This window comes from Anopheles ziemanni, chromosome 3 (assembly GCF_943734765.1).
Source record: "Anopheles ziemanni chromosome 3, idAnoZiCoDA_A2_x.2, whole genome shotgun sequence".
NCBI classification, from domain to species: domain Eukaryota; kingdom Metazoa; phylum Arthropoda; class Insecta; order Diptera; family Culicidae; genus Anopheles; species Anopheles ziemanni.
The window spans coordinates 52,299,830-52,321,834 of record NC_080706.1 but is presented as its reverse complement, the minus strand read 5'-3'; the positions used below and the strand labels follow the sequence as shown (position 1 = coordinate 52,321,834).

General features: G+C 41.1%; 2 protein-coding genes across 2 annotated transcripts in view; one reads left to right on the top strand and one right to left on the bottom strand.

Annotated features, from left to right (window-relative positions):
- Nucleotides 1-245: 245 nt before the first annotated feature.
- Nucleotides 246-1,432, bottom strand: LOC131287307 (cyclin-dependent kinase 7). Its single transcript, XM_058316342.1, has 2 exons — nt 1,331-1,432; nt 246-1,269 (listed from the first exon to the last, which is right to left on the bottom strand). The coding sequence occupies exons 1-2, from the start codon at nt 1,382-1,384 to the stop codon at nt 301-303; spliced, it is 1,023 nt and encodes a 340-aa protein (XP_058172325.1). The 5' UTR covers nt 1,385-1,432; the 3' UTR covers nt 246-300.
- Nucleotides 1,433-1,852: 420 nt separating this feature from the next.
- Nucleotides 1,853-22,005, top strand: part of LOC131286883 (septin-1) — a 208,615-nt gene continuing 188,462 nt past the window's right edge. Inside the window, exons 1-5 of the mRNA XM_058315890.1 lie at nt 1,853-2,347; nt 17,973-18,165; nt 18,906-19,164; nt 19,239-19,604; nt 19,684-21,478. Of these exons, the coding sequence (XP_058171873.1) occupies nt 2,327-2,347; nt 17,973-18,165; nt 18,906-19,164; nt 19,239-19,604; nt 19,684-19,921 (1,077 nt within the window). The 5' untranslated portion in view covers nt 1,853-2,326 and the 3' untranslated portion in view covers nt 19,922-21,478. The remainder of the gene's footprint in view (nt 2,348-17,972; nt 18,166-18,905; nt 19,165-19,238; nt 19,605-19,683; nt 21,479-22,005) is intronic.

The window sequence follows — 22,005 nt, the reverse complement described above, 5'->3', positions numbered from 1 at the left end:
TAGCAATCGTAGAAATTTCACTGATTTTGCACGTAAAATAGCCAAGGTTTCAGTGTAGGACGAATGTTCTGTTTTTCACTTCTGAAAATTGACAAGTTTGACGTTAGCCTCGCGTTCATCGATTTCAGCTGTTTTTTAATAAACATTCGATGAAACTGTTCAAGAATTGAAAGCTACGTGAAAATCAGTTAAATTTTATCGGTTACAATGTTCGAACACAACAGGTAACACCACCGGAATAATTTATTCTTTGCGCATTTATTATTAACAATCGTATCCCGATAAAATGTTCTGCATATATCAAAACTGTAAACGTTTTGGAACCGTCCCACCATCGATGCTATCCAAAAGTTTTCGTTTCAACGATGGTTTCTTCTCTTGTCGGTTAGCGGGATTGTAGCTGGCCGGCATCGGCAACCTTGGGCCAACCGTTGGTGCCGGTTTGTTGGAAAAGTAGGGCATGTTCAGCGCCTCGGTGCAGGTACATCTGTGCAGCGGGCACAGCGCCAACATTTTGTTGGCCAAATCGATCAGATCATCCGAAGCAGCCGTAAAAATATCCCGTAACGGAATTGGAGGGAAAAATTTGTACTGCATGTAATCCGGTAGTGAGTTAACATCGGGCCAGTTGGCATCGGTTGGTGTTCCGAGCACTTGAAATATTCGAGTCAGTTGATCCAGATCGCTATCACCTGGCAGGAACGGCACACGCAGTAGCAGCTCGGCCAGAATGCATCCAACGGCCCAAATGTCGACTCCCACGCCGTACTGACGAGCACCGAAAAGCAGCTCCGGGCAACGATACCACCGTGTGACGACTTGGTTCGTGTTGATCCGATTCGGGGAGCCGAAAAACTTCGCCAAACCAAAATCACCGATCTTGAGCACTCCACTGCCGCTGATCAGCAGATTGTTCGGTTTCAGATCCCGATGCAGTATCCAGTGCATGTGCAGGTATTCGAGACCTTTCAGCGTTTGAATCATGTAACTTTTGATATTGGCCGGCGTGAGCACTATTGTTTGGTCCTTGATTATAATCTCCAAGTCCGTGTCCATAAAATCGAACACCAGTGACACATTGCTCTTATGACCGAACACATCCAGCAGTCCAATTATGTTCTCGTGTTGCAGTTCATGTAGCAGCTTGATCTCTCGCAGAGCGGTTCGGTTGATTCCGTCAGCAGCTTCCTCACGGTTTCCTATTTTAATTTTCTTCACAGCTACTATTTCATCTGTTTCGGCATCACGCGCTTTGTAGACGGTGGCGAACTGTAGGAAAACAACAAGAGAATGTATAATAAACGCACCGAACAGAATCGCAATACGTTACCTGTCCTTCACCCAGAAAATCAATCTTTTCATATCGATTCAATCTATTTTCCATTGCGGTTTGGTTGTGGGTACACTAAATCAACACGAGAAAACACGATGCGGAACAAAAAGTGTTTGTTTGCCGATACACAACTTTCTGCCAAAAGCAAGGTACTTCCATTTTCAGGTAGAGCAATGCAGCACGGCTTGACTTTTCATCATTTCGCCAAGGTTACTGGATCGATGCCGCACTCGCTTCAAGAGGTTGAACTCGGACGTATTTTTCTACTCAAAAAAATCACAAAATAATTATATTCGTACATTTGAGCTATATCCAGCCACATAATAGTTTATTAGGATCAGAAAGAAAAGAGTTTTAAGGACTATTTTGTACAGCCAGGCTCTTTTGGGATTGATTATATTACATGTTTATCTGTCACTGTGTTTTGTATTGACCTACCTTGAGAAGGATAGCTGAGGTAAGCTTCCTTGATTCAGTCATACCTTGAATGTGGGGAAAGGCGAGTGTCGGAAAACCATCCTCCGCTTTTACGTTTGTTCGTTCGTCGTATCGGTTGTGTTAAACAAACTCGTTTCGCAAGCTTCGCAACGTTTCTTCGCAAAAACCAAATTACTTCCCAGCGAGTTTGTAGATTGCTGAAACAGCAAATTTCCTCGCTGCCGAACGCGTCGTAGTGTGATAGCCCAATCGAACCGAAAGGCATCATCCGACGGAAACAAACGTCGGGTGGCAAGAAATTTGTTCAGTGTTCGGTACGATTGCGCTTGTCCTGTGCGGTTCCCGGTGTCCTTCGGGCAGTAGGCACAAAAACAAAATCGACATTTATCGAGGGCATCACAGTTGAATCCTCACTCGTTTGTTTGGTGTATGTGTTCCGGCGTTATCGGGGTGCAATAGATTGTCCCAAGAAAAGACGCGTTTGGCAAACGTTATCGCACAGTTGATTGCTGTTTCGTTTTCTTTGCAACGCTAACCTGAAACTGCCATAAAAGGATGTCCGACTCTGGAAAGTCCGTAAGTATCTTCAGCACAATTTCATCGTTATGAGCATCAAGGGTCAAATGGAAATGAAATAAAATCATCAAGTCATTCAATTCTCCCCGATTCCCCATGCGCCGACTACAAACAATCTCAGTGTAGCCCTAGAACTGTTGCGATGTTGTGTTTGCTTTGACGGTCAGTCGCATTTTTTGCTCTTTAATTCCTTCGGTCAAGAGATTTTACATCCAAGCCACATAGTCTCATGACTCACGCAAACTTGGTTTCTATGTTGCCGGTTGGTTTTGAAGAAAAAGTATTGCATTCCATATGAGAAACATGTAAGACTGTTGGTGCAGTATTGGTCTGATGCACTTGCAACTACATACGCACGCACACATGCACATCTTCTGTTGATTGAGCTTCTTCTACACACAAAAAATCATAAAAAACACAAACAACAAACAACCAAACAAATGTGCGTCTTTTGAACGCGGATTACGTCCAGGGTGGCTGAACTAATTGCTGACTCCGCGATCCCAGCGTACGTTGGTTGATGCATGGCATGAAAAATAGCTTTAAAAATAGTTCATATTGTCTGGTGTGTGCCACGGTGCTGTAAACGAACCGAAAGCGTTAGCAAGATCACTCTGTGTAGCTGGAACAGTAACAAGCGAGACCACGAGAAAACGAAGATCGCCGCGTAATGCAAACGAAGGAGATTCAGCATCGCTGGGGTTTAATCACTTGAAGCGAAATGCATTCATTCATGAAGCAGCTTGTTATGTGTAAACTTCCGGCCTGCTTATGCAGGCGCACGAAACCCGGAACGAGAGATGTGCGTTGTTTATTTGATTGTTGGCTGGCACTTGGCTCTAAGTAGGCAGTGATGGTAACGAGTAATACGAGTTCGCCATGGAACGATTTATGGCATGGTCCGTAGTTAGCCAGTTTTAATAGGCGCGTCTAGTAGAAATAAGAATTTAAGAGATGAAATGCCCTTGTTCCATGAATCAATATGGACGAATACTACGAACAAAGCCAATATTAGCAAAAACTTGTTCCCCATTTAATAGCGGGTTGTTAGAAATCATTCTAAACCAACACCTTGAAGTTTATTTCATTTACAATAAGTTGATTTACTATCAAATGGCCGAATCAATTTAAAAAACTAAAGTACACTACAGCAGTCAGAACCCAGCAGGCCAAAGCAGAAACAAAGGCCATTTGCTTTGTGAGGGACAATGATTTAACAAATCATGAAAATGAGGAATTGCTCTTTGCACTGTTCTCTTCATATTGAAGTATATTTGGACACGATACGAATTGGGGTTCCCGAGATATTCTCAAAAACGTAAGAACACAGCACAATATGAAACTAATTCACTTCCTTTTGGCCTGGTCGGAAAAGGAACTCGTACATAGAAGAGCTTGAACATTTTCCGATTGCATGAAAATGAATGTAAAAGGTAATGTGAAATTGGTATTTTATTAAAGAAGAACAGTAATACGGTAGCTAGAGTTGGTTAGCAATGAAAAAATGAGAGCCGTGTTGAAAATTTATCAAGAATCAATCGTCATATCGAACCGGATGGGGCGCAAGATTAAGACGATTGTGGACGCTGAGGCCAAAAATAAGGGCCCAAACTCAAACCTCGTCATTATTGCAGTACGTTATATGCTTTTACGACAGCTTTCTAGAGATAATGACCGCGCAAATAAATTTACAGTAATTGTATACCGTAAAAGAAAAAAAACAAAAACATTCGAATAAATTTGTTCAAAAATGACTTCACATAGTTTAATCAGTATCGCAAATTTCTTCATTATCTGTAAAATAGTAAGCAGCGCGGATCGCTATCACGGCGCAAATAGTGAAAATGTAGAAAGATTACCCAGCGGGGTAAAATGCAACTGAATTAAGCCATTTAATAAAAAAGAAGCCATAGAATATGTTCATTGGGGCGTCTAATACATCCATCAAGAATTTCACGGCTGTACAAAATTGCCTGAAATCATTTCAGAATTCCTTGAAATAGTTTAAGCAGTTTTAAATTAAAATATAGCCATAAAGCAGACATTCATCAAATACCTCAATAAGGTAACTTACAAAAACAGAAAAGAAATGGATTCATAATTCTTTCTTCGTTTTCCACTTGAGGAGGGCATTTTACATCACATTAGCCTGATTTATGGTCTTACAGGATTATCTATCGATGTCATGCTTACATATGTATCAACGCGAGCGTTTGAAAGGCAACTAGAGATCTGTCGTCTATATCGGTGAATTGTTTTGAAAGCGAATAAACTAGGTACCCTTTAAAACAGCGTAAGTTTTTATGCCTTTTCCCAACCAAAACAACTGCTGGAAATCTTTGAGAAATACAAGTTCATATTGTAGATTTAACTTTATTCGGCAAGACCTCTTCATGCTGTATTTTTTAAGTATTAAGCATGTATTAAACTATGATAAAATCGATTATCGTTCTGCAGAATCAGTAAGAGAGTAATTGGAAATATCCGCTATCCTTATTCCACCAATACGTGGCCGGGCAACATCACAGAATTCAAAATAATTTACATTTCGGTCATGTAATCCCCTTGCAATCAAATTATTCCGTTTCATTCTTTGTTTGTATGTATTATTGAAATTTCAGGACTTTTCTGAAGATCGCGTAACTGTGGCACTCTTTTCGGTATTTTTTTTATATATGTTTTTTTGTGTAGACATTTATGTTCAAGGGCCGATACATTTGAAATGTTGTTCAGTTTAAATTTGCTTATTGTACTCATCCAAAAATAACGAAAAGAAAATGTTCAAACAATTTGATCTTAATCAATGCTGAAAAGTGGTTTTATTCGTAAATCGTAAATTTAAGAGAACTTATGCCCCTGTGAGATTATCCAATCAGACCCTGCTTACGCACCGAAACGAACGCTTGAAAGGCAAACAGGGTATCGGCGTCCCTATCAGTCATTCTTATATCCATTCGATAGTTTCCCGATGGAATGGTCGTCAAAAGGTATTTGGACGTAAAGGTCCATGTCACGTTGTACGTCCTATTCTAGAGGGGATATAATATATTATGCAACGCATTTTTAGAAATGTACAGAACCGAAATGGCTAATTCACTTACTCCGTGTGGGCATTTGTAGTAAATCTCTGGTGCCGTATCTTCGATAACTTTCAGCATGATCCTGGTTTGTAAATTTCGTCTGTTGGGATATCGCATTGCTTGACATGCTTCCATCGTCCAGTCGATCATGAATGGACGGTAGGTCGTATACTTGTAGAAAAGTTTGAACGAAATAAGCAGATAATGTAACGGCATAGGCGTATCAATTGACACGTCCATGAAGATCGTTCTATTAGGGAGCGTTCCCATGCGGCAGACGTTGAGCTTTGTTTGCTTGTACGGCATATCGACGCACTGGATCTTCGTCACACGTAGTTGATGCGTTGCGTTTTGTTCACTTTGGAAAGCGAATTGAGCTGAACTTTGCTGGAAGACAATCCAATGAAATCCAACTAGTATTACAACATACAGGAAAGGATAACATTTTCTCGAGTAGAGGTACATGTCGGTATAAAGGTATCACTGAATACTACGAAACTTTCTGAGCAAGAGTAGTCCATAAAGTGTTACGAATTTCACTCTAAAAGACAATTTTATGCGATCTTTAGGAAGATACGCAATTACACTCAAATTACATCTGGTGTTGCTGGTGTACACAATTATTAAGATAATTAGCATAACTAAGAGATTGTCGAAATCTGCAATCAATGGTCGATTAGGTAAATATCAAAATCACAAAACCATCAAAACTAATTAACGCTTGTGTTTGCGCATTAATCTCCTTTTAATTTAACCATTCCGGTACATTCTTGTGCCAGCTTTCATAGGAACCACAGAGTTTTTTTTATAGGCGGCACATCTGGTGCACACTTTTCCGTAAGCATAGTACTTGAAATGCCATCGTTATAGCTCCCGAAATGAGCTACTACTGTCATTTCAATTGTTGTTCAGTCGTACAAAAAAGAGGAATCTTGTAGGGATATTTATTCCTCTAAAAGGCTAGCCAGTGGATAAAATTACCAGACGTTCAAAATGCCTCGGTGGTATTGTTCAAACTCCTAAACATCTTCATCATTTTCAACCAAACTTTAGGCATGCCGGTAATCGGTTAGACATAGCCAAGGTCATGAAACAGAGCAACTCTTATTAGATGAAATCCCCAAAGCCAAACACTTCCCGGTATTCCACGATCCTGCTAGGTTGATTGAATCAACGATTGCCTGTAATCCACTTACTTATACTTAACTATGCGCCTCCAAAAGCTACATAATCTATCATCTGTCACATTCTCCAAACACTAATTAGATATTAGGAATGGAGAAATGTCTACTTAAAAAGATACTGGATGCTTAAAACTGTCAACCCATTTGATTTGAACTGTGTCCCATTTGACTTTCCATCACTTTTGAGTTGGCCCCATGACTAATGCTAATTTACAATTCAAAGTGGCCATTTAGTGCATGCTAATGTGAAAAAAATACCCAATTGACAGCGTCCCATATTGAAAGTACTCGCATAACAGTCCCATATATGATTTCTTTGCTTAAATTAAAGAAAAGTCCTGGTTATTGAAACTTGAACTATTTTGTAATGTAAAGTAATCAACAAATGGTTGTAATTCAAGTGTTATTTTAACGAATTATACACTGTTAAAGTGCAAATATCCGTATGGAACGAAAACCCGAGCATCGATGTTTTGACGAGCAAGGTAAACAAAGTGTGCTATAGGATGGGAATGTTATGCGAGTACTTTTTCTTTCGCCTTCGAAAGTACCCGCATATCGTGTCCCATCTAGTTTATTTTTACCATTTTAATATTAAAAACGTCTATTTTATATAAAATGTCATTCTCAGCGAAATGTTTATGTTACAATACAATAGTTGTGATCAGCCAATCATGTATTTTGTACCACTAGTAACAGCAAAACAATATCTAATGTAAACATTTTCAATCGTTATTTTCTCAATATGGTGATTTTGCAAATGGGACTCACATGCGAGTATGGGCAGTATACGCGCGATTTTGTACTACACTGACATCATCCGTACCGGCTTGTGCTATCATCTCCCATAATTGTGATATCATCTGCCACGATTGTGGTATACCTGCCTTGGCTTGCCATCTGTCACGCTTATTTAATCATCTACTGCGTTTGTGGTATCATCTGCTTATTTTGTCCTATAAAATGGTAAATCCTGTAGATAAAATGTCCAGGTGATTTGATAGCATTTATTTCCATCGATCTAGATTAAGGCTCCAACGAAGCTGTTAACTATCCAAATTTGATTCTAAATATTGTCGACAACCAACATCACAAGAGAAAATCACTTTTCCGAGTCACCTAGTCCTGGTTCTACGATGTGCAGGAAAAATAGTCTCGGATGGCCTACCGAAATGCATGTAAATCTATTTTAATTGTTGATTATGTGGTCTGAACAGTGATTCTCTATGCGAATAACCAATGCTGAAGTATTGTTACATTTTTCAAAATATACTTCAGGAACTCCCCGTAACTTAAGGATTATCCCATTATGCCCTGCTTTCGTACCGCAATGAAAGTTTGAAAAGCGAACAGGGTAACTTCGTCGCGATCGGAAAACCTTATATCCAGCCGATAGTCTCCCGATGGAATGGTCTTAAAAATAAATTTGGACGGATACACCCATACGGTGGAGTACGTTCGATTCTGCAAGAGCAATAATGGACAGTTCCTTCAAATGTGGTACAGAAGAAGATCGAAAGCTTTACTTACCCCATGTGGACAATTGTAGGCAAATTGTGGTATCGTTTCTTTAACTAACTTCATCGCGATCTTGGTGATTAGGTTTTGCCTGTTTGGATATTTTAACGCTTTACATAATTCGATGTCCCAATCGACCATGAACGGATGGTAGGTCGTATACTTGTAGAAAAGTTTTACCGACAACAACACATAGTTCAGGGGCATCGGTACATCCAGTGATGCGTTTATAAATACCGTTTTGTTAGGAAACGTTCCCATGCGGCAGTAGTTGAGGTTGGTGCGTTTGTACGGTGTATCGACGCACTGAATCTTCGTCACACGCAGTTGATGCGTTGCGTTTTGTTCGCTTTGGAAAACGAATTGAGCTGAACTTTGCTGACAGACAATCCAATAAAATCCAACTAGTATTACAACGTACAGAAAAGGATAACATTTTCTTGAGTAGAGGTACATGTCGGTCTAAAGGTATCACTGAATACTACGAAACTTTCTGAGCAAGAGTAGTCCATGTAGTATTATGAATTTCACTCTGAAAGACAATTTTATGCGATCTTGAGGAAAATACGCACATCCGGTATTGCTGGTATACACAATAATTAAGAGAACGGTTGGCAAAATCTACCGTCAATGGTCGATTTGGTAAATATCAAAATCACAAAACCATCAAAACTAATTAACGCTTGTGTTTGCGCATTAATCTCCTTTTAATTTAACCATTCCGGTACATTCTTGTGCCAGCTTTCATGGGAACCACAGAGTTTTTTTTATAGACGGAACATCTGGTGCACACTTTTCCGTAAGCATGATACTTGAAATACCATCGTTATAGCTCCCGGACTGCGTTATTACTGCCGTTTCAATTGTTGTTCATTCGTACAAAAAAGAATAATCTTGAAGGCATTTTTATTCCTCTGAAAGGCTAGCCAGTGGATAAAGTTACCGGGCATTCAAAATGTCTCGGTGTTATTGGTCAAACTCCTCCTAAACGTCTTCACCATTTTCAACCAACCTTTGCGAGACAGAGCAACTCTTAGTAAGTGAAATCCCTTTAGCCAAATACTTCCCGGTATTCTACGATCCTACTAGGTTGATTGAATCAACGATTGCCTGTAATCAACCTACTTACGTTTAAATATGAGTCTGTATTGGGAATGGAGAAATGTCTACTTAAAAAGATACTGGATGCTTAAAACTGCCAACTGAATTCTGTTATTTCGATGTGATTGAAAATAGTAGATTACATATTTCCTGACATATAACACAAAATGAACATCATTCGTGGTTTGATGAAAGAGCTACCCTAGGTGCAATAATTGTAAACGTCGAAGAATTCATTTTCATAAAAAAAAAACTTGCCTTAGGCTTGATAGCATGTATTTTCAACGATCCTGATCAAGGCTCCAACGAAGCTGTTAACTATTCAAATTTGACTCTAAATACCAAATACTGTCGACAGTCAACGTCACAAGAGAAAATTCATTTTCCGAGCCAGCCCTTATACAGGAAAGATGGTCTCGGATGGCCTACCGAAGTGAATGTAAATCTATTTTACTTGCTGATAATTTTGTCTGAACAATGATCCTTTATGCGAATAATCAATGCTGAAGTATTGTTACACTGTCCAAAATATCCTTCAGGAACTCCCCGTAACTTAAGGATTATCCCATTATGCCCTGCTTTCGCACCGCACCAAAAGTTTGATGAGCAAGCAGGGTAACTTCTTCGCGATCGGAAAACCTTATATCCAGCCGATAGTCTCCCGATGGAATTGTCTCGAAAATAAAGTTAGACGGATACACCCATACAGCGGAGTACGTTCGATTCTGGAAGAGGAATAATGAGCAGTTCTTTCTAATATGAAACAGAAGAAGATCGAAAGCTTTACTTACCCCATGTGGACAGTTGTAGGCGAATTGTGGTAGCGTGTCTTTGAATATCTTCATCGCGATCTTGGTGATTAGATTCTGCCTGTTTGGATATTTTAACGCTTTACAAACTTCGATGTTCCAATCCACCATGAACGGATGGTAGGTCGTATACTTGTAGAAAAGTTTTACCGACAACAACAAATAGTTCAGGGGCATCGGTACATCCAGTGATGCGTTAATAAATACCGTTTTGTTAGGAAACGTTCCCATGCGGCAGTAGTTGAGCTTGGTGTGTTTGTACGGTGCATCGATGCACTGGATCTTCGTCACACGTAGTTGATGCGTGGCGTTTTGTTCGCTTTGGAAAACGAATTGAGCTGAACTTTGCTGGCAGACAATCCAATAAAATCCAACTAGTATTACAACGTACAGAAAAGGATAACATTTTCTTGAGTAGAGGTACATGTCGGTCTAAAGGTATCACTGAATACTACGAAATTTTCTGAGCAAGAGTAGTCCATGTAGTGTTATGCATTTCACTCTGAAAGACAATTTTATGCGATCTTGAGGAAGATACGCACATCCGGTATTGCTGGTGTACAGAATAATTAACAGAACGGTTTGCAAAATCTACCATCAATGGTCGATTTGGTAAATATCAAAATCACAAAACCATCAAAACTAATTAACGCTTGTGTTTGCGCATTAATCTCCTTTTAATTTAACCATTCCGGTACATTCTTGTGCCAACTTTCGTGGTAAATACGACGAGGCGTCGCATCAGTTGCACACTTTTACGTAAGCATGGTAGTTTAAGTGCCATCGAGGTAGCTACCGCAGTGCATTACTACTGCCATTTCGATTGTTGTTCAGTCGTACAAAAAAGAGGAATCTTGAAGGTATATTTATTCCTCTAAAAGGCTAGCCAGTGGATAAAATTATCAGGCATTCAAAATGCCTCCGTGTTATTGGTCAAACTCCTCCTAAATGCCTTCATCATTTTCAACCAACCTTTGCGAGACAGAGCAACTTTTAGTAAGTGAAATCCCTTTAGCCAAATACTTCCCGGTATTCCACGATCCTGGTAGGTTGATTGAATCAACGATTGCCTGTAATCAAATTACTTACGTTTCAATATGAGTCTGTATTGGGAATGGATAAATGTCTGCTTAAAAAGATACTGGATGCTTAAAACTGCCAACTAAATTCTGTTATTTCGATAAGGTGGCAAAGAAGTGTCGGGTGATGAGTAGACTGGGGAACAACCTAAACTTTTTTGGGAAAGTTCACCTCTACAAATCAATTATCTCACGACATTTTGATTTTTGTCCCTCAATATTGTTCCTCGGTAATCGGACACAGCTCAAAAGGTTGCAAAAAGTGCAAAATAGGGTAATGAGGTTAGTGTTGTGTTGTAGTCGGTACACGCCGTCTGCTGTTATGCTGAATGTTCTGCAATGGATGTCGGTAGAGCAGCGGATAGTGTACCAGACTATGATACTGATATTTAAACTCCTGAGGGCCTTGTTGCTGGGGTACTTCGGAGAAAGAGTAGTTAGGGGTTCTGACGTTCACCGGTACAACACTCGAAGGGCTCATGATCCTAGAACGGTGAATTTTTTGGCAGTATTTGCTAGAAATTCTTTGTTTTGTAAAGGTATACAATGGTATATCTAGCTGCCTAGAGAGATTGCCGAGGCTGCAAACGTCCGCGAGTTCAAGCGCTTGTGTGCCGTGTACATTAAGCAGGTTGTTGAGTAGAATCCAGTACAATGTGTAATGTCTCTTAGTTGTACATTGTGAAAATTTAATGTTTGTAAGCATCGCACTTGTCATGACGATCTCACAGATGATGATGATGAGATTTTTGTTTTGCAAATTTAAATGTAAATTAAAAAAATGGAACAACATATCTTTGGGACACGCGCGCGTAAAAGTGGAAATTTGAAGTTGAACTTTCTGTAGGAACTACATCAGTCGCTCTTGTGCAATCACGTGACAGGCGCCTCGAATTCATGCATTGATAAGGTTTGCTTAATTTGCCAATCCTGGAAAGTGGTAACTCCCCTCCATATGTTGGACAAGGGAGATACCGGCTACACGAATAGGAGAGAGCAGTTTATGGCGGTGCACTCCGGAGAGTGGTTCCACGATTTCTATCTTTTGGAAGTTGTGCTAACCGCTGTACGCAAGGAAAATAGAGCTGACTGGTCTTTTTCGTGAAGGGTCACTTTGATCTCACCACTTCGTGATTTGCTTTGAAGTTTGTAACAAATATCTTATGATAACTCCGCCATTCTCAAACCTGTGTTGGGGTAAGAGGTGTGACTCATATGTGATTGAAAATAATAGATTACATATTTCCAGATACATAAAACAAAATGAACATCATCCGTGGTTTGATTGACCCTAGGTGCAATAATTGTAAACGTCGAAGAGTTAAATTTTCATAAAAAATTGCCAGATAATTTGAAAGCATTTATTTCCATCGATCGATTTATTTCCATCGATTAAGGCTCCAACGAAGCTGTTAATTATAAAAACTATCATCCAAAACCTAATATTTGCGATGACAAACATCGCAAGGGAAAATCCATTTTCCGAGCCAGCTAGTCCTGGTTCTACGATGTGCAGGAAAAATAGTCTCGGATGGCCTACCGAAATGCATGTAAATTAATTTTAATTGTTGATTATTTTGTCTGAACAATGATTCTCCCTGCGAATAATCAATGCTGAAGTATTGCGTAATTTTCCAAAATAATCTTCGGAAAATCCACGTAACTTTAGGATTATCCAAATATACCCTGCTTACGTACTGCCATGAAAGTTTGAAGCGCAAATAGAGTCACTTCGTCGCGATCGGAAAACCTCACATCCAGCCGATAGTCTCCCGATGGAACCGCCTTGAAAATAAATTTGGACGGATACAGCCAGACGGTGGAGTACGTTCGATTCTGTAAGAGCAATAATGGACAGTTCTTTTAAATATGGTACAGAAGAAAATCGATAGCTTTACTTACCCCATGTGGACAGTTGTAGGCGAATTGTGGTAGCGTGTCTTTTATTATCTGCATCGCAATTTGAGATATTACAGTTTGTCTGTTTGGATATTTTAACGCTTTACAAGCTTCGATGTTCCAGTCGACCATGAACGGATGGTAGGTCGTATACTTGTAGAAAAGTTGTACCGACACCAAGATGTAGTTCAAGGAAATCGGTACCTCCAGTGACCCATTTATGAACACCGTGTTATTGGGAAACGTTCCCATGCGACAGTAGTTGAGCTTGGTGCGTTTGTACGGTGTATCGACGCACTGGATCTTCGTAACACGTAGTTGATGCGTGGCGTTTGATTCGCTCTGGAAAACGAATTGGGCAGACGTTTGCTTGCTGAAGATCCATGAAAGTCCAACTACTATCACAACGCACATGAAAGGACCCCATTTTTTTAGGCAGAAATACATTACGGTAAATGTATTTCCTACAGTTTGGAGTGTCTGAATTTAAACTACAACCTCTTTTTCACGATTGTTGATGATTCCTGACTGGCAGTAGTTTATATTTAGCTACGCATACTAATTAAAACAATTTTATTTTATTTTCGTCGAAGAAGAACATTAATGCTTAACAATTAAAGTTAGGTTCGTTATCGCGAAAATAATAAAACAGTATAACAGGTTTTGTTGTCTCGTTTTAATTCATGAAGTGGGAAATATACATCATTCCGGTACATTCTAGGCTAGCACGAAAGTGTGTTAGAGATAGTCCAATTTAATCGTGCTGTCAAGCATAAAAATAATTCATCTCTAAAAAGACAATAGAAATATCAAATATTTACTTCTTTTGAAACACATGGCTTTCCACGATTTCTGAACAATTCATTGAGCGAAGATGTCGCTTAAGTAAATGAGGCAGATAAAGCTGAAATTGGTGATCCTGCAGGATAATTATCCAATTATGCCCTGCTTACGCACCGCCATGAAAGTTTGAAGCGCAAATAGGGTCACTTCGTCGCGATCGGAAAACCTCACATCCAGCCGATAGTCTCCCGATGGAACTGTCTTGAAAATAAATTTGGACGGATACAGCCATACGGTGGAGTACGTTCGATTCTGCAAGAGCAATAATGGGCAGTTCCATCGAATGTGGTATAAAAATCGCACAGAAGAAGATCGAAAGCTTTACATACCCCATGTGGACAGTTGTAGGCGAATTGTGGTAGCGTGTCTTTGAAGATCTTCATCGCAATTTTGACTATTACAGTTTGTCTGTTGGGATATTTAAACGCTTTGCAAGCTTCGATGTTCCAGTCTACCATGAACGGATGGTAGGTCGTATACTTGTAGAAAAGTTGTACCGACACCAAGATGTAATTCAGGGGCATCGGTATGTCCAGTGACGCGTTTTGTTAGGAAACGTTCCCATGCGGCAGTAGTTGAGGTTGGTGCGCTTGTACGGTGCATCGACGCACTGGATCTTCGTCACGCGTAGGGCATGGGTGGCGTTTGATTCGCTATGGAAAGCAAATTGAGCTGAACCTTCCTGGTGGGTCGTCCAGTGAAGCACATACAGTGCCACTGCATACAGCAATAGGTCCGATTTGAAGCGGCAGCGATACATGATGGCCTGAAATGTGGCGGGTTCCTATGTACTAACCTGTCAAACAGGGGAAAAAACACGAAAACTACCACAATGAAAACTAGTTGAGATTTAACGGTTAAAGCAGGTGATATTTTACTCTATTTCTGTGCAAGTTGTGTGATTTTATATACATTTTTCAAAATCAACGATCGCTTACGTGAGTCTGTTGTCACCGCTAGATAGGAGGATTGTCGTCAAAATTATTGATAATTGTCGAAAATGAAATGCGATTATTTGCTAACACTATTTTTACGCTCTGCTTACTACAACACCAAAATAATGTCCATCTTTTTTTCTCTATTCGCTGACGCTGACATCTGATAACGAAGCTTAATATTGTATATCTATGGGACATTCACGTTGGATGCCGGATTCAATCCAGAAAGTTATGATTCGTATGTCGTTGGTCATGATCAAGGCTGGATGTAGTTACTGTCCAAGAGCAATGTTTTCTTTCCAATTGTCAGTCTTTTTACAGTTTGAAATTTATTATTATAATCTTCACGTAATTTCACGCAATTTATTAAGTTTTATTGTTTTATGTTTTTTTTTATGTATATTTGGGCGGCCAGGCCTGTTTTATGTTTATCGTCATGAAAAAAAACACGTTGAAAACTTAGTAATTTTGATTGTTTCTGAAACATCTAGGTTTCTAGAGCGGTTTTTGATAAAACTTCCTTAAGCCAAGATCGGCCTAATGCTTGTATTGCTACTTAAGTAACGTATCTACACAAACGATCCATGTTTACAAAGTAAGTTACATTCAAACTCCTCCATGCCACTATCAGACTTACAAACTGGTGTTGTGCAGGCACGGGGGAGCTTATGAATTAATCACGCCGCCGTTACCTCATCAACCGCAGATTTAATTCACCGCCTTTTTTTCACTCCACCACCATCAGTTGTTGGCGGTCGGTTTCCTCCTCCGCGCAAACGAAAGCAATTCATGCCTAATTTTTCGTTCGTTCGTTAAAATTTTCCTCCAATCCCTCTCCTGGTGCTGACGAATTGTTAAGAAAATAGACTCCATTGCGATGGTGGCGGCGGCGGGAATGAAAGAGAGGCCAAAGGAAACGGAATATTATCACAATTAGATCACGTAAAGCAACCATTTTGGCTGTTTTTCTGAAAGCGATCTGTTTTTCCGGCTTGGCTCGCGAAACTCGCGGCTACTTTTTCTTTTGTTCCGTGCCGTAACTAATCAAACGATTAGATTGCGGCCGTTTTCAATCACTGACTCAGCACCGGCTTTCCTATCGTCGGTCAAGTGTGTGGTAGTTCGAATTTATTGCCAATTTTAATCATGAAAATTCATCTGCACAAACGCCTAGATGGGAACGTGTAATATGTCTCACTGCGCTTTTTTTGGCGGATAAATTGTGCTCGAAATTTCGGCGAAAGGTGATTCACTTAACTATTGGCCATGTTTTTCCTGGTTTTCGATTACGGGGTTGCCGTATTCTTTTGATTGTGGCCAGGAGTTGAGTGAACTGCCGCGCAATCCTACTTAACGTTGGTGCGTTTGCGTGCACACGACGTGTTTTGCATACGCAACGAGAAGCGAAGAAACGACTCTTTCTCTAGGCCAGTATGCTACATGTGGCGCATGTACTGCCGGTTTGTCGAACCCAGTGGTGTCAAACTCAGTTGACCTCGCGGGCCGTATTTCCTTCCAAAATAGGTTTGGGGGCCAAAACGTAACATTGGTCGGATTTATGAAAATAAGCTCTTATGAGTGTGGTTTTAACTTAACAATTATGATTTTCACTTTTACATTTATCCAAGAGCATTCTAAATTAAATTATAGATGTTCAGCAAACAGTTGGCTGTAGTAATTTCGCACTTTTACTTATCTTAACTCTCTACCAAAAAGAACGAACAGTGTTTGATTGCAAAATATGTGCAAAAAACTTGGAAAACAATTGCATGTTTTGATTACAACGGAGTTCTTGCAGCTCTCCGTTTGCAATGAATGAAAATACTTTCTAAAACAAATCTTAAGAAGAAGGTTACATAAGCTGGTTGAAATACATTCTATTAAAAAAAAATATTTCGAATTATTTCAAATTCTTCAAAATTTAGTTACATTATAAGTAAAATTTTATCGATTTTTGGGAAATAGCTTTTTATCCGACCCCTCAAAAGAAATTATTCAATGTTTAAGGAAAAACTTGAAAATTTTTTTTTTTTAATTTTCATCAGTTGTAACAATGTTATACGTGTTTTAATCTCCACTCTATGATCGAATCAAAAAGTTACTACCCGTGTATAACAACCCCCTTAATCGGACTTTGATCATTTTTTAACTTAAAGGGGGTCCTTATACAAGGAAAACTACGGTTTTTTTACCAATGAATCAACACTAAGATCACGGATAACTAACGATCATACTTGTTGTATCAAACTGAGAAAAAAAGGAACTTTGAATTGATATAACTTTCACGTTTTATTTTAAAAAATTCGACCTTTTTTCTCCGCGACAATAGTGGTAAAAAGAGTTTGGCCAATACTAAAGGTTTATTCTCCGTTACAATAGCGGTAAAAAAGAATTTGGCCAATACTAAAGGTTTAAAACTTTCATTGGAGATTGTTTCAAGGGGTCGCGTGGCGCATCCAAAATTCTTGCGAACCGCACGTTTGACACCTCTGGTCTAACCGTTCGATTTTTTTTTGGCTGGTGGTTTTGTAGTTTTTTTTTTTTGTGTTTTTCGTTACCGACATGCAGTCACGTCACTAGGAGGGTGAGTTTCCAATTATACCCTCGTCGAGTGTCATGAGGCATGAAGCAGGAAAGGTTGGAATACGGAAGGTACCCACTATATATGTTACTAGTCGCCATCGGTTGCGGAATATGCCGGACGAAATGGAAGGGAAATTTCGGCGTGTAAAAACATGCCGTTAGAAATTCCTTCGCCCGTACGGAGCGTGGTTTGAAACGCCACCAAAAGCGTCCTCCTCCGAGCCGCACGATGGAAGAGAAAGGAAACCCAAAAAGGGGTCGTGCTGCTTCCGTCGCTGGCTTCGGCGAGAACTGATTAGCAATTAGTTAGCCAACTCGTCACATAATTATCCGCCAGTTATTCGGATCGTCAACGCGGAACGAGACGGTGTCGCTACGATGAGGGACTTAAGACTACTCTGCAAATCGGTGGTACGGTTTTTGGACATAATTATCATTCGTTCGCACGATCTAACGTTTTGGCCTGATTTTCCACCTTGTCAAATTTCGAACACCCCCTCCCTCCTCCCCACCGCCTTTCCGACTGTGTTGAGTAATTTCTAATCATCTGCTTCGTTTTTTCGTCTTTTCTTTTCCTTCCGTCCCAAACAGTTTTCCAACGTGGAAACGTCCGGCTATGTCGGATTCGCGAACCTCCCGAACCAGGTGCACCGGAAGTCGGTCAAGAAAGGGTTCGAGTTCACGCTGATGGTCGTCGGCGAGTCCGGGCTCGGCAAATCGACGCTCGTCAACAGTCTGTTCCTGAGCGACCTCTACCCGGAGCGTGTGATACCGAACGCGGTCGGTAAGTGTTTCCGTCGTCACCCTACCCTGGTAATGGAACTAAACCACCGCCTTGGTTTGTCCAAGACACCATTCGTAAATCGGTCGTTTAATTGGCGGTTGCAATAAAAAGTGCGTGTGGGAGAGATACCGATTCGGTGGCATGAAGTTGAAGTTATGCTGGCCCCCCACAAGGGTTTACAACGCGTTCGAGTTATGAATCGTAATATTAGATCAATTAGTGTTATCCTTTGGTTCGATCCAATAGAGTACCTGATGGCACTTCGTCCGTGAAGGAAAGCGTCCATTAACGTGATCGTAACATGTTCTAATGGGTGTTTATCGCAACTTGTAATGTGCCTTGATGTTTCTTATCTTTCCACCGACAGTGAGCATCGATAGTGAAAGGGTAGAGTTTTCCTTCGGCCGTAAAGATGACCATTACGTGTCTCGCGGTATTGTGGCTCGATTAATAAAACATACTGTCCCGAACACCTCGCGACAACGGTCCGAATAGTGAAAGTAATTGTGGACGGGAGGATAGAGTGGCGATCGTAATGATTCGTCGCGTGTAAATGAAACCGTTGCTAATTTAATTTTCCCAAACAGCGAACACCACCGAAGCGTTGCATGGGTCGGGGGATCTATCTAAACTGAAAAACAAAACAAAACCAACGGGGAACTCGGGCTGTTAGCGTCCGTCATTTGTCGCCGACGTGGGTAATTGGTCATTAAAGAAAACACTGTTCGGTGTCGTTGCAGAAAAGCAAACCCAAACCGTCAAGCTGGACGCTTCGACGGTGGAGATCGAGGAGCGGGGCGTTAAGCTGCGCCTAACGGTCGTCGATACGCCCGGCTTTGGCGATGCGATCGACAACAGCGACAGCTTCAGCGCGATCCTCGAGTACATCGACGAGCAGTACGAGCGGTTTCTGCGTGACGAAAGTGGACTGAATCGGCGCAACATTGTCGACAATCGGATACACTGCTGTTTCTACTTTATCTCCCCGTTCGGCCATGGGTAGGATGTCAAGACGTTTGGTGGAGAGTTTTTAAATTCAATTTGCACTAATTTTAATTTTTTTTTTGTTACAGTCTCAAACCGCTCGATATCGAGTTCATGAAGAAGCTGCACTGCAAGGTGAACATCGTGCCGGTGATCGCGAAGGCGGACGTACTGACGAAGAAGGAAATTCAGCGCCTAAAGTGCCGCATCCTGCAGGAGATCGAGGACAATGGGATCAAGATCTACCCGCTGCCGGACTGCGACAGCGACGAGGACGAGGACTACAAGGAGCAGGTGCGGCAGCTGAAGGAAGCGGTCCCGTTTGCGGTCTGCGGCTCGACCACGCTGCTCGAGGTGAAGGGCCGTAAGGTGCGGGGCCGGCTGTACCCGTGGGGCGTGGTGGAGGTGGAAAATCCAGACCATTGTGATTTCATCAAGCTGCGCACCATGCTTATGTGAGATAATTGCGACGTTCTCTCTTATTTTGACAAAATGAGCAAAATTTTAACAATCTTTTTTCTTTGGCCTTTGCAGCACACACATGCAGGACTTGCAGGAGGTAACACAGGAGGTGCACTACGAAAACTATCGCTCGGAGCGGTTGGCCAAGTCGGTCCGCAAGAACACCAATTCCGTGATCAAGGAGGAGAACGGGGTGACGGGCGAGGTGCTGACGGAGAAGGATCGCATTTTGCGCGAGAAGGAGGAAGAGATCCGTCGCATGCAGGAGAAGCTGGCACAGATGCAGGCCAAAATTCAGGCACAAAAGTAAGCACTGGTTCGCTGGTTCGCTGGTAACAAAGAACAAGGGCCCTTCCGCTACTATTACAACAGCAGCAGCAACAACAACAAACAACTATTTCTACTACAAATACTATTTTTGCTACCATCACCACCACTCCAGCCGTCAGTTGATGCACGGATAGGAAGGAGGGACGAACGGGTTGACGGGGGGTGAACGACGATCGACGATCGATGCGCGCACAATTTAGAAGCAATACCACTCATCATTCCCAACCCCCACCCACGCTCCCAAACCCCTACCCGAGATGGCCTGTCGAAAACCAAACAACCTCGAGTTCCAAACCTCAAAAAAACCCTCCCCCCCCACATTCGTCGGTTGTTATGAAAGTACTGTTGTTACATGTGTTTGCGCGAACCGTTCACCCAGTCGGTGGTTCCACGTCGTAGTTTGGGGACTGATGGATGGGAGGGGAAATGGCGATCCTCTCCCTGTTTCTCTCATTCGTTACGATTCCAAAACCACCACGCGGACTGGACCGCATCGACTGGAAGTCAAACAAAATTGTGTGCCATTTTTCGCCTCATGCCAAAGCCGAATAGTTGGCAACAAACTTTTCCGGTTCGTTTTCCATGAACAACATCAGCAGCACAAAACAGACAACAGACATACAACAGCGAGGGGGAGAGGGAGAAAAATTGGAATGTCAAGAATCTCATAGCGTTTGTGGGGATAACTTTTCCATTTCCACGCAGCATTTGTGTTGAGATTAGCCAGCCTGCAGCTCACGAAGGTGTGCGTGTAATCCTTGTGCTGTAGCTGGACACTGCTTATTTTCTTACTGAAACAACGATGCCTTTTTCCCTGCGTGCACACAGTTCCGGCACATTTGTACGTGTGGAAAACTTCCGCGCGGAAAGGGTGAGATTTCTTTTTTAAACGTAATTAATCGCTTAGAGTTAGTTAAGGACCCTAGTACGTACACCATATCCTTAGTGATGACGCACGGTACGCGGAATGTGCCTGCTGCAGACGAATTGCAATATATATATATATTTACCTTAAACGCGCTCGAACACAGCACAGCATTAAAACGACGTTAATTTTTTTCGATTCAGTTTTGTGTTTAGACTATTTCAATTACCAACGCGGTACTTAAATGCTGGGAGTAATAGTAAAGCAAAGGTTCTCTACAGTTGACCCGAAACTATGGACCACCTCGTGTCCCCTAGGCCCGCTTCGGTCCGTTTTATTTCCGCATTTTGGCATTCCGTTCGTCTAAATTCACTGCTCCGTTCCCCAAAGCCTCGTTGGGTTTATACTTTCACATTTTCGTCTCCACTTCTCTATGCGAGGTGACCGTACGGGGGGGGGAAAAGGTTGACTGGAGCAGATGGACGGCAGCGAAGTACGGTCGGTGTAATCCAAAGATAAAGTGCAAAAGCAAACGCAAATGGAAAAAGGCAAAAAATAAGAACAAATGCAACGTTTATTAAATACAAACGACCGAGGTTTAGTAGCTTCCTGTTATCACGTCTAAGAGTGGCAATAACTATGAAAAAAAAACAAAAAGCCGGCACGGGTAAGGTAAAAATTGCAAAGCGCATGATCGAATACGCTCGATTTGTGCTGCATCTTTGGAAGTTCGAACATTGATGACTTTGAAGAATATATAAGCGTCTCGGTAATTTAGAGTATTACTATATTTTTTTTTACATTTCGGTTTAATGTTTAAAAACCATTTGCGTACAGGAATCGATTTTCAATAAATGGTATTCTATTACAGTGAATTGCGTCTTGCTCTCATACGCTGTTTTTGGAGGGAAAGAGATTGAGAAACCATGCTACAGAAATTATGGAGAGAAAAAACAAGATACACCAAGAACTATATTTGTTTTGATAAAGTTTTCTTTTTTTCTCTTTATTCAACCACCAGAGACAATCTTACATTGTTGCATTGGTTTGCTTGTTCGTTTGTTTGTTTGTTTTTAACACAGTGTTCTTATGTTGTATGCATGTATTTTAGGTGTTTTCCCCTCTCTTTCTTCTTTCGTAGTGTACTGTACTTCTTGTAGGAATGCAATCGAATCGCGTCGATTCGCGTTTACGTTTTC

Excerpts from the sequence above, each read along its gene's own strand:
- LOC131287307 (XM_058316342.1), bottom strand. The coding sequence starts at position 1,384 with ATGGAAAATAGATTGAATCGATATGAAAAGATTGATTTTCTGGGTGAA. Across the intron at positions 1,270-1,330 it reads ATTTTCTGGGTGAAGGACAG|TTCGCCACCGTCTACAAAGC; the intron begins GTAACGTATTGC and ends GTTTTCCTACAG.